At 43.1% G+C, this 16,358-nt stretch overlaps 1 protein-coding gene across 1 annotated transcript in view; it reads left to right on the plus strand.

The window, feature by feature from the left end:
• adamts6 (ADAM metallopeptidase with thrombospondin type 1 motif, 6) overlaps positions 1-16,358 on the plus strand; it is a 67,063-nt gene that overhangs the window by 38,276 nt on the left and 12,429 nt on the right. The window contains exons 15-20 of the mRNA XM_047570681.1: positions 2,014-2,116; positions 3,588-3,721; positions 9,302-9,425; positions 9,975-10,055; positions 12,584-12,747; positions 14,769-14,907. Coding sequence (XP_047426637.1) covers positions 2,014-2,116; positions 3,588-3,721; positions 9,302-9,425; positions 9,975-10,055; positions 12,584-12,747; positions 14,769-14,907 — 745 coding nt within the window. The remainder of the gene's footprint in view (positions 1-2,013; positions 2,117-3,587; positions 3,722-9,301; positions 9,426-9,974; positions 10,056-12,583; positions 12,748-14,768; positions 14,908-16,358) is intronic.

Raw genomic sequence — 16,358 nt, forward strand, 5'->3', positions numbered from 1 at the left:
TCATTGGGATTCATCCTCTGGGCACCATGAATATCTGTTCAAAGTGCCATAACAATCATGCTTGGTGCAGCAGATGTCAAGAACTTTCTATGGACAAATGCAAACTTTACTTAAAGAAACAGATATACTCTAGGAAAATTTGCAGAAATGGAGCTAATGACCTAAAGTATTGCACCATATAAGAGGTATAAGAAGTTAAAGGATCTAAAAGTTTGTTAGATATCATCCTAATCAGGGAAAGAATGGACGCACCAATTTTCATGACAATCCTTTCCTTTACTGAGACGCTTCACTCAAAAATATCTCAGAGCTCATTAGAATCAATCCTCTGGTGTTCATCAGTATCTGTTTGAAGTGCCGTAAGAAATCATGCACAGTGCAATAGACATCGAGAACTTTCTTTGGACAAATGTAAACTTTTAGAAGCTCGTGACATCAGATGAGAAATCCAAAGCGTCACCAAAATGGTTAGGATTCATCCTCTGGGCACCATGAATAGCTTCAAAATAGCCATGTTCCCTTTTACTTGAGAAAACTGGAGGACACTGGTGCTGTCAAACATGTTTAAACTATTTTAAATTTATTATTTGATTGGTCAACTTTAAACAACAGTTCAAAAAAATCAGGAATTGTTTGGATATTTTAGTCAAGACTGACTTCTTATCACTAGTAAACTGATAACTAAAATGTTTGACCATTTGAGGATGGAAGGAGGAGGAGGAATTCATTAACATTCATCCTCCGGTGACTATGAATATCTAAAGTGTCATGACAATCTTGAATGATGCAACAGATGTTAAGATCTTAATTATTAAAACTTTTAGAAGCTCGTGTCGTCAGACTCAGTAAGATTAATCTTCTGTTGTCATTGGTGTTGTCATACATTCTAAATTGATTATTTGATTGGTCAGAAACAAAAACAAGTCTTTCCTTCCCGCCTCTAAATCTTCCTGTTTTTTCAGTCCAACACATATAATAAATGATATTATTCCGTCTCTTTGGACCCAATCTGCATGTTTGATGTGAAAGTTTAAAGCTGCCATATTGGCAAAACACTGGAGTTGGTAATGAAAGTGGACTCCTGGACTCCCTATGGCCCACTCCAGCATGGAACACTTTCAGCATTTGAAATACAGCTTTGACCTGAGAGCTTTTATTTGTCTCGGGGGAGAGTGTTTTGGGGGTTTCTAAGGACCTTTTCACACCAATAAAGCCTTTTTCTTTCCACTTTTTTTTTACCCCCTCTTACTGGAGTGCCATCCAACATTAGAATATCCAAGAATCTGAGCCAGAGCCAAGTCCGCACCAGCCTGGACCACGCAGCGCTGTCCACGTCTTCTGTTTATGTTTCTAATTACCCAGCCAAAGAAATGCTTCATCATCCACCATAAATCTACGCAAGAGCAATCCCTCCAAATGCAAAACACACTCCTCCCAGGCAGGAATTCCACGAAACGAGTCTGTTTTAGTGCCTGAAAATAAAATGTGACATCTTAATACAGACTCTGTCCAGCTGTTAATAATGCCGTTGTCTGCGAAGGTAAATAAATAGTCTCAGAAGATAACTCATTTAAGTCAAATGGCAACAACATGCTAGCCTCCAGACGTGAGGGGTCGTGTTTGAATGTGGAGGTTTGGATGTTTATTCTGTTCGTTGAGGCTCATGTTGCCGACGTTTTTTGACAAATTTAGTAGTTGATTTCTGCATGGTGATGCCGCTGTGAGTTTCCAGACATCATAACATTTGTAGGACGAGTATTAAGTTTAATGGACAGCACGTTTTTATGCAGAAAACCCTGCAATCGAACCAAAAAAGCTCCTGTATGCTTAATATCCAAGTAGGTTGTTCCATTTTCTAGGTCACTTACTTCATGTTGTTTACGAGTAAATTAAATGATCAGACATTGTTTAAAGTCTGTTCAGTCTGGTGTATGTTGTGCTAAAACTCTAATATGTTCCTCTAAACATCTACAACTCAGCTTCTCTGTTCTGTTTTTTTTTGTTTTTCTGCAGGCCTGTCCCGCAGGAGCTCGTGATTTCCGGGAGAAGCAGTGCGCCGATTTTGACGGCATGCCTTTCCGTGGGAAGTACTACAACTGGAAGCCGTACACTGGTGGTGAGTTCAGGATCTGCTGCACCGACCGTTTTGTCGATTTTGTGAGTCTGTAGACTCCTATTGAACCAATTACTTTAGATTGATGCTGAGCTCAGACTACAGGTTTTCCCAGGATGCTTGGAACCAGAAAAAAAACCCCCGGATATTTCAGGATTTAGTGACCAATAAGAGAAAGGAGCCAAGTGACGGTGAACGTTAGCATGCTACTATAGACAGATATTAAATCTGAAATTGAATCTGATGAAGGGGCATATCTCTCTGCGCCACTTCATTAAGGACAGTAGTAAATGTATTCTTATTTAACAGACCTGCACTGATTGGTCGTGGAGTCTGCAGAATGGAAACACAATTGAATCAACATCTCTTATCATTTTATTTGAAACAAATACTGAACACCTTCAAGATTTAGTGCAGGACTGTCCAATGCATTCATTGACACCAGTGTAGCCTTCTGTTTTATAGGAGTAGAGCAAAATGTTGCACAAAATGACACATCAGACGGTGCATTCAAAGCCCTCCACCCAGAAAAAGTTCCACTCTCATCCCGCGAGGAAGTTTTTTTGTTTCTCCCTCGTTCAAGGACTCCCAGTCATTTTTAACCCCTCTTGCTTTAGCTGATGTAAACTGGAATGGTAACTACTACATGGGCTTTGCAGCAGCTCGCTCCGTGAAGTCTGCAGTCTGAAATCCTCCCGTCATCCTTTGTGTCACAAAAAGAGGATTTGCAGGCCGCTCTGCCTTGTGTGCGCTGTTAACACCAGCGGATTGAAGGTCTGTTTGATGCGTAGGGAATTCTTTAGATTCCTCTACACTGAGCAGAGTTTGACGACCCTCGCTGTCCTGGCGGCTGCTGCTGCTGCTGCTGCTGCTCCAGCCTGAGATTTTACAGGCAGAACTGACATTTTGACACATCTCAAGTCAAGAATCTCCCAGAAGGAGCACTGGGACTCGTTTTTCTTTCAGGCTTCTCTGGATCAACATGAGCCCGTCCCAGCCAGAATGGATGGAAGTGCTATTTTGCCATCATAGTATTTGGCAGGAGTTTAGGAGTGCGGGCCTGGTGTCACCCCCACTACTGCCCCTCTGCAGCTCGTGGAAAATATCCACTTAACTGAAAACACAAATAGCTCAAAGAGAAGTGATAAAGCTAGAAGCATGTAAACACAGCTCTTGTTTTCCTTTCGGGGATGGAAGAGCTCAAGTCTGATCTCGTTCATCAAAGGGGTCTGTTTTGTCAAATCCATCACCTCCCGACTCGCGTTGCTCCGTGTGCTGGGAGCCGCCATGCGAAAACAGCAGATAACCTACGCGTGGATGTCGGTGGAATTGTTGTTGGCGCGCTACGGCGTTTCTGATGGAGGACGATTATTATTGTCGAGGGACGACGTCGTTATATCGAGGTCGTGCTCTTTGTGTGCAGGCTGAGCTACATGATGATGATGATGGTGTTCTCTCTCTGTGTGTGTCCCAGGTGGTGTTAAGCCCTGTGCACTGAACTGCTTGGCAGAGGGCTACAACTTCTACACCGAGCGCTCGCCTGCAGTCATAGACGGCACCCGGTGTCAGGCAGACTCTCTGGACATTTGCATCAATGGAGAGTGTAAGGTAAGGCAGCTTCCAACTCTGCACTTCTTACTTCTACTACGTACGCATTTGGTGTAAAGCGAATGGCTCAACCAAAGCTGATTACGATGCTGCCTCTTGGTGCCAAAACATTACTCTGCAAGAGAAAATAACACTCCCTACCAACAGGTGGCAGTAGTCTGTACACATCAATAGAGTCATATATTAGAGAGAGTCTGTCCAACTCCAATGGGCGCCATGTTTGCTGCATCAGAGGGAAGATTCCTCTGTGTTTTCCTGATCCTTTAACTAAGTCTGTCTAACTTTTTAATCCAGTTTTATTCTCTGTTATTGCCACTTCTCTATGGGTGAATATTGGTTAGATGTATCTAACGTGGCGCCCATGAAACACGTGACCAGCTCAGAACCAATCAGCATAGAGAGACAGCTCAGATGCTCCATTCTCTAGTTGGACAGACTCTCTCTGATATACCTCAGTATTCAGTATATGAAGCTGGCTGTGGTTTGAACATTGACTGTAGAAAACAAATGGACGACGCGTCTCCTTTTTGGTCCATTGGTCAAACTAATGAAATAATAAATCAAAGAAGATCAAGAAAATAAAGCAAAACTAAAAGAAAAACAAAAAGGTATCAGTGTAATCGTAGGTGGGCACAACAGATACATCCAAGAAGAATTAACATAGAGCTTGACAAAGGACCAGGGCATAAACTAGAGGTTGCACAAGTGAAAGTCAAGCTAAGTTGCTAATTAAAAACTAAGTAATGAAATCTATATTCTTGACCTGAATACATATGCTGAGAGCTGCAGATATGTATAGCCTGTATAAAAACAGGCTGCAACTCAGCACCATCAATAGCATGTAATAATGTTGTTAGATGGGACAGTGTAGCAGCTAAAGCTCTAATAACTCAATCAAACAGTTGACGTCCAGCCTCCTTCTCTCTGTTACAACAGGACGTTTGGTGAAGTTGTTACTGACTGATGTCCAGAGGATTTGGACCGTTCCTCTGGTAGCGTTAGCCGACGTCTTTTCAGATGCATTGCAGTAGTGCTTTAGTTGTATTTCATGAACCGTTGCTAGCTTGCTCACCTGTCCTCTAGGAGGCGTCCATGTTTATATCGTCACGGTGCAGCAGTATACCGACTAGTCTGTAAAAACCAAAAGTAAACTATTGAATTGGGACCAACAAACTGAATAAATAAACACTGACGTTGTGACAATGCTATTCATAAAGCAGGTTCTATCAAAGATATATATCATACAAAAACAAGCAGAAACAGATGAACAGAGGAGTCGGGGTTTAAATTGGAACATCTGTGCAGCCTATTAACACCTGTAGATGGAGGAAAACCGGTTTGATGCTCTCCACCCGTCTTTACATGAGCGGTGGAGCGTCTTCGAGGACTCCACCCGCCTTCGGTCCTCAGATATAAACTGTTAGCGGATATAAATATACGAGTAATCTTGGTTTGATTCAGGCAGCGACGGCGTTTCTGGCTCCGGGCCAGAACACAATCTGACACATCCATCACTTTCCACATCAACTACAATAAAACGGAAGAGAGAAGAAGAAGAAGAAGAAAAGAATTGACCCAGCATGTTTTGACATTATCCTTAGTCACTGATATTTTGTGGAGCTTCTGCCAGAGCGACATATTATCTCTCCATTAACTGACCCTGCAAGAGTTTCCTCAGCCCCTCGGCTTCTGCCAGGTTTTTTCTTTCTTTCTTTCTTTTTTTTTTTTTATCTCCGACAGCTCTGCTTTCCAGATACTGAACGTATAAACTGCCCGAGCAACACACACAAAAAAAAAGAAAAGCGGCCGCACCATTCTCCCGGCGAGGAACAATCAGGCCTTTGAGTTGTGATTGTGATCGAGTGACGCTTTCTCTTTCTTTCTGTCTCTTATCAGCTCCCTGCAGCCTCGAATAGGATTGTTTCTTCGTAAATAAACCACAAAAATCATTGTTTTTTTTATTGAATAATCATTTTTGCGCAGTGCACGTTTGAAAAAAAGGAAAGAAAAGAGTGATTTAATAACAACGAGGGCGAAGTGAGGTTTTATTGAAAGGAGTTGGAAGCGTCTTTTGGCGCCTTTGTTTTTTCACGAGCTCCTGTAGATGAGCTTCGACTCCCACCTGAACCGCGCGGTTCGATCGGCGTGGTTATTCAAATTCTAATATAAAAACACAACATGATGTGGGCTTTAATGGGAAGAAAACACAGAGAAGGTGGAATATCCCCTCCCTCCTCCCTTCCCCCCTCCAGTCCACCCCAAAAGGAGCATTACAGGTTTGTTTCCAGTCTGAATCCAGAGGTCGGCTCTCTGGCTTCGCTGCCACGCTGTGATAAATCTCTGGAACACTGTCTGCTTGGAAAGCTCCGAGAAAACACTCAAAGCTGCTGCGATGTGCACATGTGCTGCGGAAAGAGGCCGAGGGAGAGAGTAAGAAGCAGAGGTCTAAAAGAGGAGTGGAAGCGTGAGTGACGGCAGAAATCCTTCACACCGCATTAACGCACATAAGTAGCTTAAAGGTCGTTAAAATCCCGGCGTCGGCTCGTTCTTTGTTAAAGTCGCCGCGATGATACAACTGGGATCTTTTTCTCAGATTTATATTTTTTGTGCTCGAGCCACGGTTTCCCGATCAGGAATGCTGTGTTTTATGAACATGCCATCATATGGAAATAGACTTAATACGTGCTGAGTCTGCAGATCCTCTCACTTAAAGGGCCAATCTCCCAGTTTTTAAACAGACGAAATCAGGTTAAAGTCCTTTAGTTTAGTGCAGAGCAAAGACCCCAAACTGATGGAGATTAAGCAGGGTCCCCCCGTTACTATATATGTTCTATATTAAACTAGTGCTATTTATAAATAAATATTATTATCATCATTTTGCATTCAATATTAAGCTATTTACATAATACACAGGTTCAAATATTCAGTAGTTTGCCTCATGGGAGTGAGCTGCACTGTTAGCTTCTCTTCTGCTAATAATGCTTCTGGATTTCACCTGAATAGACTTTCGGCCAATTGCGGTGAACCTGACAGAGTCAGCGTGTAATATGCTGCCTCGTGATTGGCTCAGCAGCAGCGGTAGGGGCGGGGCCTACTGTGTACAGGAAGCTTAGATTGACAGGTCCTGTCTAACCAACCAAAGATTTTGCAGCTCCTCTGCAGAAGACCTGTGGTTTACAGGATGTTTGTGGCACAATATCACAAGCAACATTTTTTTTTCTTATGCCGGAGCTGCAAGTAAACACCTCTATGGCCAAAGTAAAAGACATTTGGGAGGCGCCTCATGTAACCAGCTCAGTCAGAACAGATGATTAACTCCTGATAATCATATAAACTCTGGTTCGGTTTCTCTCCGGTCGTAATAAAACGTTCTTTCTGAGCATGTTTGCTCCAGGTCAGTATGAATCTAAGAACAGTCCAAAAGTTTGACCTGCTTCACCCAGAATGTGACGTAGCTTCTGTGGACGTAGCGCAGCCAGGTATCCCAGAATGCACTTTGCAGACGTCATCGAGCATGTTGCTGCCGTGTCCTCCTTTTCTCCAGAGTCCAGGGTCCAATTTATCAACTCTGAAGTTTGCAAACTTAGTATTAACAAACGCCCTTATATCATGTGACGAGTTTCCAGGAGGGACAGAAACACGGAGGCTGCAAAACAACAAACTATTAAAACATTTAATCTTTTGGAAGGATGAACCAAGATGGGATCCATGTGGAGACTGAAAACATGGCTCCATCTTCTTCTTCTTCTTCTTCCACTGAATCCACCGAAAACGTTCAGATTACCGTTTCGTACGTGTTGTCGGATGATTTTATTTGGCGTCCATGGAAACGGTGACGCTTCTCTGGGACTGAGGCTCAAATAGAGGCTCAGCTGCATTTAACTCTTTAAGACCAAACACAGTGAAACTAAGAATGTTAATTAATGGTTAGTTGCCAGAAACGTTTCAGCTCGGCGACCCATTAATCCTGCAACTGGCACCTTTGTTGATTTGTGAATATATCGCTATAAATACGCATTTCATACACATGAACCAGATTTACTGATTTCTGCTGTGGCTCAATCCACATTTACATAAAATCTCAATTTACTGCTCCACTGTAGAGATATATACACACACAAACAAACAAACAGTGCACTGATGAATAAAAGTTGTGTTGTTGGATGCACTGAAATATTTGAAGTGAACTGAAGGAATGTCTCCTTTTCATGCGGCATGTAGCGCATTAGCCCTAATCATCCACAGAAAACACTGCAGAGTGTTGCAGCTCTTCGAGGCAGAATAATGAAAACCTTCAGTCGAAAGAACCTACCGAATACCAGCCCCCCTCCCCCCGTGAAGCTCCGAGGCATTACCAATCAAGCCATGAAGCAATCACTCCAAAATGAGCACAGATAAAGATTTAATGGGCTCCATACGGCCTCCACATAAAAGTTTATTTTGAAGCCAACACTTTTTTATATTTACACCGAGACCATCTTTTTTTTTTTAATAGCCCTCATACCTTCTAAAAACACCTGCCGGGAAACTAACAGCCGCTAACGTAGCTCTCACAAGATAAGACTCATGTTCTTCTTCAAGGCTAAAGCAGCAGTGGTTGATGTTGACATGTGCAGAATTAAAGAATTTTCTTTGGCATTTTCATTTCTTCATTTCAAAGGTTAAGAATGAACCTTTAAACATTTCAGGGTACACGCATTTTGCATGACTTCAGTTCAGTCGGCCTGACTCTGATTCAGAAGATTGTGCTTCCATGGGACCGAGTGAATGCTCCATAAATAAAATTTAAAAAAAAAAAAGGAAGGCCTTGCATTCTGGTGACTTCCTCTATAAACAAACAAGACAAATCCTTCCCGAAAAGCCCTCCTGCACACACTGTGCCACTCAGTCGGCTTTTTTTCAGTTTTTTTCCAGGCTTTATTTGTTTTTAAGTAATAGTTTGACATTTTGGGAAATGTGTTTATTTGCCTTCGTGCTGAGAGTCAGATGAGACGACCAACATCGCTCTGTTGACTCTGTTATATATTACTCTGCAGGGCTGCGGCTGGTTAGCTTAGCTTAGCATCAAGATTGGAAACAAGGGTGAAGTTACATAAATACTCTTTCTAGTCCATCTCAGGCTCAGTAACTAAACTTACTTCTTTGATTCATGTACGTGCTAAAGAGATTTATACATGCACTTTAACTAATAATCTTCATGGTGGGTGTTTTTATGCTACATTTGGATCAGTGACTGTCTCCCATATGTTTCCTGAGGCGTGTTTTTGAAGCTCAGCGTGGTGTCTCTGGACGCCGCCATCTTGGTCCGACTCCACCCAACTCCCAGCTAATTCAGAAAATGGTCAAAGAGGTGGAGATCTTTTTTCTCTTCTTTGCCAGGGACAGTTTAGTCGGTCGTCAGTCGTAGTCGGTCCCTTATTTATTACTTTTCAGGGAGTTGGCAACCCTAATGCTAAGCTAACTGTGGTTGTTAACAAACAAAAGCAGGAACGTTGATGCAAACTCTCCAACACTGAATCCCCCCATTTTTTTTTTATTCCAACTTTAACATATTTCTGAATGTGTTTGTTTTCTCCAAAGCACGTGGGCTGCGACAACATCCTGGGCTCCGACGCTAAAGAAGACCGATGCCGAGTGTGCGGAGGCGACGGCAGCACCTGCGAGGCCACCGAGGGACTCTTCAACGAGTCTCTACCCAGAGGAGGTCAGACACAGCAGCCGCCTCAGGTTTTTCTCTTAGATGTCAGCTGATGTGTTGCAGAGGAAAAGAAAAAAAGAAAATAAAATAAAAAACAAGGCAGGAAGATAATCTCCCACGGCTGTTTTTTGCATTTGTCGCCCACTGATGGGACGGAGCCACGTGTGTTTTTTGCATATTCGGAACCATCCGGTCAGAATATAGATCAGAACAGAACATTTGTGCCATTAATTGAACCGTTCACTGAAGAAACCAGGACCAGAGATAGGGACTCGGCCGTAGCCTGAGGTCGTCTATAGAGAGCGGGAGAGAAAACATATTTCTCCTTCTATGGTATGGCTAGTAAACCATCTAAAAATACCATGTGTGCATGTGTGTGTCTGTATTAATGTTACAAAAAAAAAAAAAAAAGGAGGGGGTTGTTTTGTCCTCCCGCAGGATGGCTTTGTCCTTTTTTGGGTGATTCAGAATTTATTCTACATGATGATATGTAACTTGTCTGGGTTGTAAAATGCATGGAAACCTTTAACAACACGTCCCGTCCTTCTCTTCCAGGCTACATGGAGGTGGTTCAGATCCCAAAGGGCTCCGTTCACATTGAGATCACAGAAGTAGCCATGTCAAAGAATTATATTGGTAAGATCACACATACGGTGTAATTAGCACTTTAAGGAGTATTTCATTAGCCTTGGGTGTCATCCAGGGATGGTCCAGACTGGTGTATCTTAACCACATCTGGACATTTGATGAGTGTTCCTACACCAGGCGAAGCATTCATGACTTTATGTTAAATATTTACAACTCTAAGATTGATTCCCGTTAAATATTTGGTGATAAACCCGGAAGACTTTGGTGATTTCTTTTAATTTCCCAATAGCACCTTGACTATTGTGTTTGTAAGTGAAATAGCTACACAACTATTGAAGTTTTGCTGCAGATATTCATTAATTTTACCTGGAGGACAAATCCTAAAGACGTTCCTTTAATTTTCCTCTTACACTTTATCAGGGATGACACTTTTGCTTTTAAGTGAAATAGCTTAATAGCTAAACTCTCAGGACTTTGCTTTGATTGCATTTAATCTCCATCTAGTTTCTGGATAATTTGGGTTTTTTGATTCTCAGATAATAAACCATCAAGGCGATTTCCTCCATTTTCCTCCGGTGCGTTGATGTGATTGACTTGTAGTGACCTTTTTAAGTGAAATATCTACACAACCGTTGGATGAATTAGCATGACATGTGGTGCAGATATTCATGGTACCTAGAGGATGAATCCTAAATACTTTAATTCCACTCTAGCGTCTTGGTGACGTTGACTTTAAGCTTGTTTATTAGTGAAACCGTTGGATAGGTTGCCATGAAATTTGGTGCCCAGAGCATGTTAGCATGCTAATGTTAGCTTTTAGTAAAAACCATCACATAACCACAGTTTTGGTTGCTGTAAGCATTAGCATGCATGTCAGTCACAGTGTTTGATTGGTTTCTTTACGCAACAGGCAAACTAGGATCAGAAATTGCGTTGAATGTCTTTATTCTTTGTTCGGTTTCCTGTTAGCTGGCACCAAGGTGGCAGCTAGTCTTCCTGGGGTCTACATGCTGCAAAGTTTTACAAAAGCATGAAGTATTACATAGACTTCTGAAACAAGAAGTCAAATTAAAAGGACAAAAACAAAACATATCGCATAGATGTCACTTAACTGATCCAACAGTCAAATTAAAATATCAGCATTAAAAAGTCCAATAAACCATTTATTGTTCCCTCATAGTTGGTGAAGCTGCTTGTTGTTACTGTAATAGTCTCACGTAACTTGCGTAAAACTAGCCTTGCAGGGTAACCTGGTGATTGTTCCAGGTAACATATTCCACCCTGTACGTTATAGATCAATGTAGAGCGTCTATAGATCCACTATCATGTCTGCAGCCTCCTCTCAATGTTGATCCATCGGGCTGCTTCATATTATCTGTTCCGTTCTGTGTCAAACACATTTCCAGGGATTCTCTTGTGTCTTAGTCGAAAGCGAACGAGAGGATGCCATCGCTTAATCTCCCCCCGTTGCTTTAAGCGAAGCCACAAAAACAGTAAAACTCTTAAATCTGAATCTTTGCATGTGTGACAGCTCCCTTGGCAACGTCGGGACTCATCCGCTCGGCTTCAGACTAAATAATAATTAAAAAAATAATAAAATGTTTGCAACCCTGGCAGCGTCGGAACCAAATCAAATCAGACGACCAGATTCAATTAAGCCGGCCCTGTGTCTTTTCATTAGCGAGAGAAAGACATGTGACAGCGTGTTGAATTTATAGCGGATGGTGTTGATGGAGGGCTTAAGTTACACTTTGAACCAGGGAGCTGCGTCAGATTTATAGGGCGGCGGTGACAGCTGCCTGGTCCCCCAGGATTACAAGGGGATATGATGTCTATATATCAAAGTTTAAAGAGTGCAATTTTGGCGGTTGCGTCGGACTCGATTTTCCCGTCCAAGCAATTTGCAACCGAGTCTCATCTGTGACCTCAGTGATAATGATAATATTTTTCTTTTGTGTAGCATTGTCTGAGTCGTCTCTATTTAGGTCAGAAGAGTTTGACTAAATGAGACAGTATAAATCTAGAGGCTGGGACACGGGCGAAGACGTGTGTAAACTTAAGAAATCACAATGCCCTCAATCAGTGCCAGATGTGCAGAAAAAGACACGTTCAAGAGCGGTAAACTATTGTTCGTGTAAACTGCGCGAACGCTGCAGAGGGGGATCTGCAGAGCTCCAGTCAGAGTCAGAGTAGCCAGTTGTTTGGACTGTTTCTCCTCAATTTGGCCCCATTTCAATGTGGAGAAAGTGGATATTTTCAGATCTGTTGTGCTTGGAGACCGGCTTTTGTTTTGACAACCAGACAGAGTGGTATTCATGAGCTTCGTCCTGGCTTTCACCTGAACTGTGCTGTCTTTCTCTTCTTAAATTAGACGCATGTACGTGTCGGCGCTCGTGAATGTCTTCGTTGGCAGCGTCTCGTCCTCTGTGTGTGTGTGTTTGTTTCTGTTGAGACGTCAAAGCCGTCACTGACATCAGGGAGGAGGAGGAGGAGGAGGAGGAGGAGGAGGATGGAGGTGATGAAGGTGATGAAGAGGAACAATGGCAATGACGTCACTTCTGTTTTTGTGATTGTAGCTTTGAAATCTGAAGAGGATGATTACTACATCAACGGAGCGTGGACCATCGACTGGCCCAGGAAGTTTGACATCGCGGGGACGGCCTTCCACTACAAGAGACCCTCCGATGAACCCGAGTCTCTGGAGGCGCTGGGGGCTACCACCGAAAACCTGGTCGTCATGGTAACTCATTTATTTCTGTTTTTAAAAAAAATAAATGAAGTTTTTATCATTGCCTGTGTCATAGTTTTGCAGAGTTGAGTATGAGAAGCTGAATAATCTTAAAATTCAACCAGATTCTGACATATTAGAGGCGTGGAGGATGTTTACATCCTCAGCAGTAGCAAAACTCAACCCAGAATCCTTCGAGGTGTTGAAACGCTTTCATTTTTTCCTACATTAAAGTCTAATTTTTGCAGTTGCTAAAACAAGTATGTTTAAAATTCTTCCTTAAGTGTTTAGAACTGATTTTTTAAGTATCTTTTTCATTCGTGTTTACCAGTTTGCAGTTTTCTTCTTCTTTGGCTCTTTTGTTGGTGCTTCGCTACATATTAGGGTCTGAGGTTATCACGATTACTTTGATCAATGTTGTAATCCCGATTATTCATCATATTGGGGAAAACATCTGTATTTTTATTGCACTACTTTAAAATAAACAATATTTGAACAGTTTTCAGTGCAAAATGGAACTTCCAAGGTGCACTCGCTTGTTATTTAGGCAGCTTCATGAAGCCTTAACCATGGGTTCGCCCCCTGGTGGTTGGCTGACTACTGGTTGAGAAACTGCCTGATTGGATGTACAGTATTTTAAATGTAAATATCGCCCATGATCGAGTTCATTTACTCATGGCAGCCAAAATCATGATCACGATTAAAATTCTACTACATTTGGCTGGTTACTGACACCTGAAGCTCAGCATGAGTACGTCACATGCTCATTATGCACCTGCACATTTTTTCTCGTTAGCCTGGAACCTGCTGCTCGTTGATCCTGACACCGACTCTTTACTGGATAAAGATGGACAAACTCTCTGTGACGTCACTTAAGGGACTCCTGATGAATAGATTTGGTGGCTGTGGCCGTCGCCATCTTGGCCGAGTTCCACCTAAACTCCCAGCGAATTAAAAACATGACTCAGGATGAGTAGAAGTGATTGAGGCCAAGAAGACAGCTAGCAACCTATGAAGCATAACTTAAATTTCTTTTCTACAAGTGAGCTGTTTGGAAAAAATGCATTAAGAAAGTAGCTATAGATGACTCGCGTTTACAGCCAGCCTCAAGTGGACGTTTGGGGAACTGCAGTTTGTTGCACCAGGAGTTTTGCTGCTTCTCAGTTTCTGCTCGTTGCAGGATGTCGGGACATTTGTTTTTATTTTTATTCTCCAGCCTCTCCCTCAAAGCAGCAGCAGATTTCTGTCCTTAGCTATTTTCTTCATCGCCCTTCTTCCTCGTGCACGGCTAAATTACTTCACACGCAAACCATTCTCAAAAAAAAAAATATCACTCTGGTAGCTGAAGATTTTACTGATTAAATGATGGAAGTATTCCAGACACTAGAAAACAACTCCTCCTAGTTTGCAGCTCTTTATTTAAACCTTTTCAGCTGTTGGTCCGTCTCAGTCCACTTAACCTCAGCATGTGGCTGCTAACCTGAGGTGACCCCGAGCCGGCGGTTTGGGGTTAAAAGCTCATTCAGATGCGGGAAGGTCTAAAAAAGTAGTTTTGGCCCCGAGAGCAAACTTACCGTGATTTGTTCTGATCCTGATTATGCCCGTGCGTGTGTCGGCGTGGATGCACGCGTTATCTTAAATAAGTTCACGAGAGGATCAGCTCAGCGTTTTCTGCACTGAAAAAAAAAAATCAGACCACACAGGATCTCTGTAATAGAGAAGCGATGGCCACTCAACCGCTGGCCATTTCTTTGCGGCTCACAAATCTCGACTCTGCGTCCAGCAGACTGATAGAAACCCACAAGATCTCAACGCTAATGTGGCGTTCTCAGCTCTGAGCCGGTTTTCATCCACATCGAAACTGTTTTCATTCACTCCAAACTGCATTTATGGGATATAGGAACATATCTTTCTTTCAGGTGTTGTTGCAGACGGTAAATCTGTCCATAAACATGACTTTCTGGTAACATTTTAACCCAACTACTGCTCAGTGTAGCTGTTAATGCAGGTTTTACTCCCCTCCGTCCCTGCAGGTCCTCCTTCAAGAACAAAACCTCGGGATACGCTACAGGTTCAACGTTCCCATCCAGCGCACGGGCAGCGGTGACAACGAGGTGGGCTTCTCCTGGCACCACCTGCCCTGGTCCGAATGCTCCGCTACCTGCGCCGGAGGTGAGTCAAACCCTCGGCCGGGGACCAGGAACCTCCGCTGTGCTCGGCCGAACATTATGTTCGTGCACCGCTCACGTTTTCGTGCAAATTAAATATTCTCTCCTCAGGTGTTTTCCTGCTGGGAAACAACAAAACCGCTCAAAAACTTGCACGTTAAATTGGGTCAGATGTATTTTTTTCTTAATCAGTCGCACACAAATTACTGCAAAGGAGGAAAACTCTCCAAGCGCTTTGGCGTCGGGTGCCATAACACGCTGTGTGTGTTTAAATTCTTTCTGGATAACCCTTTTTGCAAACATTTAATACTTTTATACCGTGTGTGTGTGTGTGTGTCATTCTGTAAATCTTCCACAACCAATATTTCCACAAATGCTGAAGAGCAGCGCGCAGAAACCCGGTATCATAATTGGCGACGGGTTTCCAGAATCATTACTTTTGTAGCAGGAGGTCCAGCCCTCTAATAAATTCAATATGTATATTATCCATATTTTAGCCGGGGTAATGAATATGGTGTAAGCGCTGTGAATGAGCTGCTCTGCATAGCTTCTGGTTTACCAGCGCAGCGCCGAGAGACGCGGCCGCTCCTCCAGAGCCTCTTGTCCTACGAAGTCAAACATCCAGCGTCTGGAACCGCAGCGAAATGTCGACCACGGCCACAAGAATGACTAAACCAAACCTTTTAGCCCAAAAGCAATGGGTTTCATGTAACAATAAATAGGGTTTCTTCCCAGTTGTCAAGCGTGGCCTGGACGCGTTTGTAATATTTTGTAAAAGCATGACTGAATAAGCATGTGGGTTTTTCTCTGAGGAAGGAGTTCCAAGTCCGGGGTTTGAAGCTGCTCCTTAGACGGGGGAAGCACGCACGGCCTTCCCAGCGTCATAAACATGCCTTTGCATTGTTGATCCAAATGATCTAATTTGTGTCTCCGGGCCGCGTGCGGCTTTAAATCAGCGACGTGTTATTGAACCGCACGCGCTCTCGATCGAGCTAGCTCAGCTAATCACGTGGCGTTGTTTCATATATCACAGCGCGGCCGTAAAAACCTATGGAAAACACCCTTTGACAGACGCACAACTGAAACCGTTTCACCCCGCGCGCCACGTTATTCCACTAAACTGTATTTCAACCGACCTGGAGCAGATTTTTCTGCACTTCGTGGGCACACACACACACACACACACACACATCCATATCTCATTTCATCTGCCAGACGAGTCTGCTGCGGGATACGTCCCATGAGGGTCCAGACAGACCCTTTCCTCGCTGGTATGTTGCGCACACATGCACGCACAACGCACACACTCACACACACACAGTGGGAGGTGTGACACCGATACGGTAGCCCTCACTCTCTCCGGTTGGAAGCCAAAGTAAAGAGCTCTCCGCTCTGTAAAAGTGATTTGCCAACATATCCTGCAAAGAATCAGGAATTTACATGTCTGGATTTACT

The sequence above is a fragment of the Mugil cephalus genome, chromosome 19 (genome assembly GCF_022458985.1).
Source record: "Mugil cephalus isolate CIBA_MC_2020 chromosome 19, CIBA_Mcephalus_1.1, whole genome shotgun sequence".
In the NCBI taxonomy this organism is placed as follows: domain Eukaryota; kingdom Metazoa; phylum Chordata; class Actinopteri; order Mugiliformes; family Mugilidae; genus Mugil; species Mugil cephalus.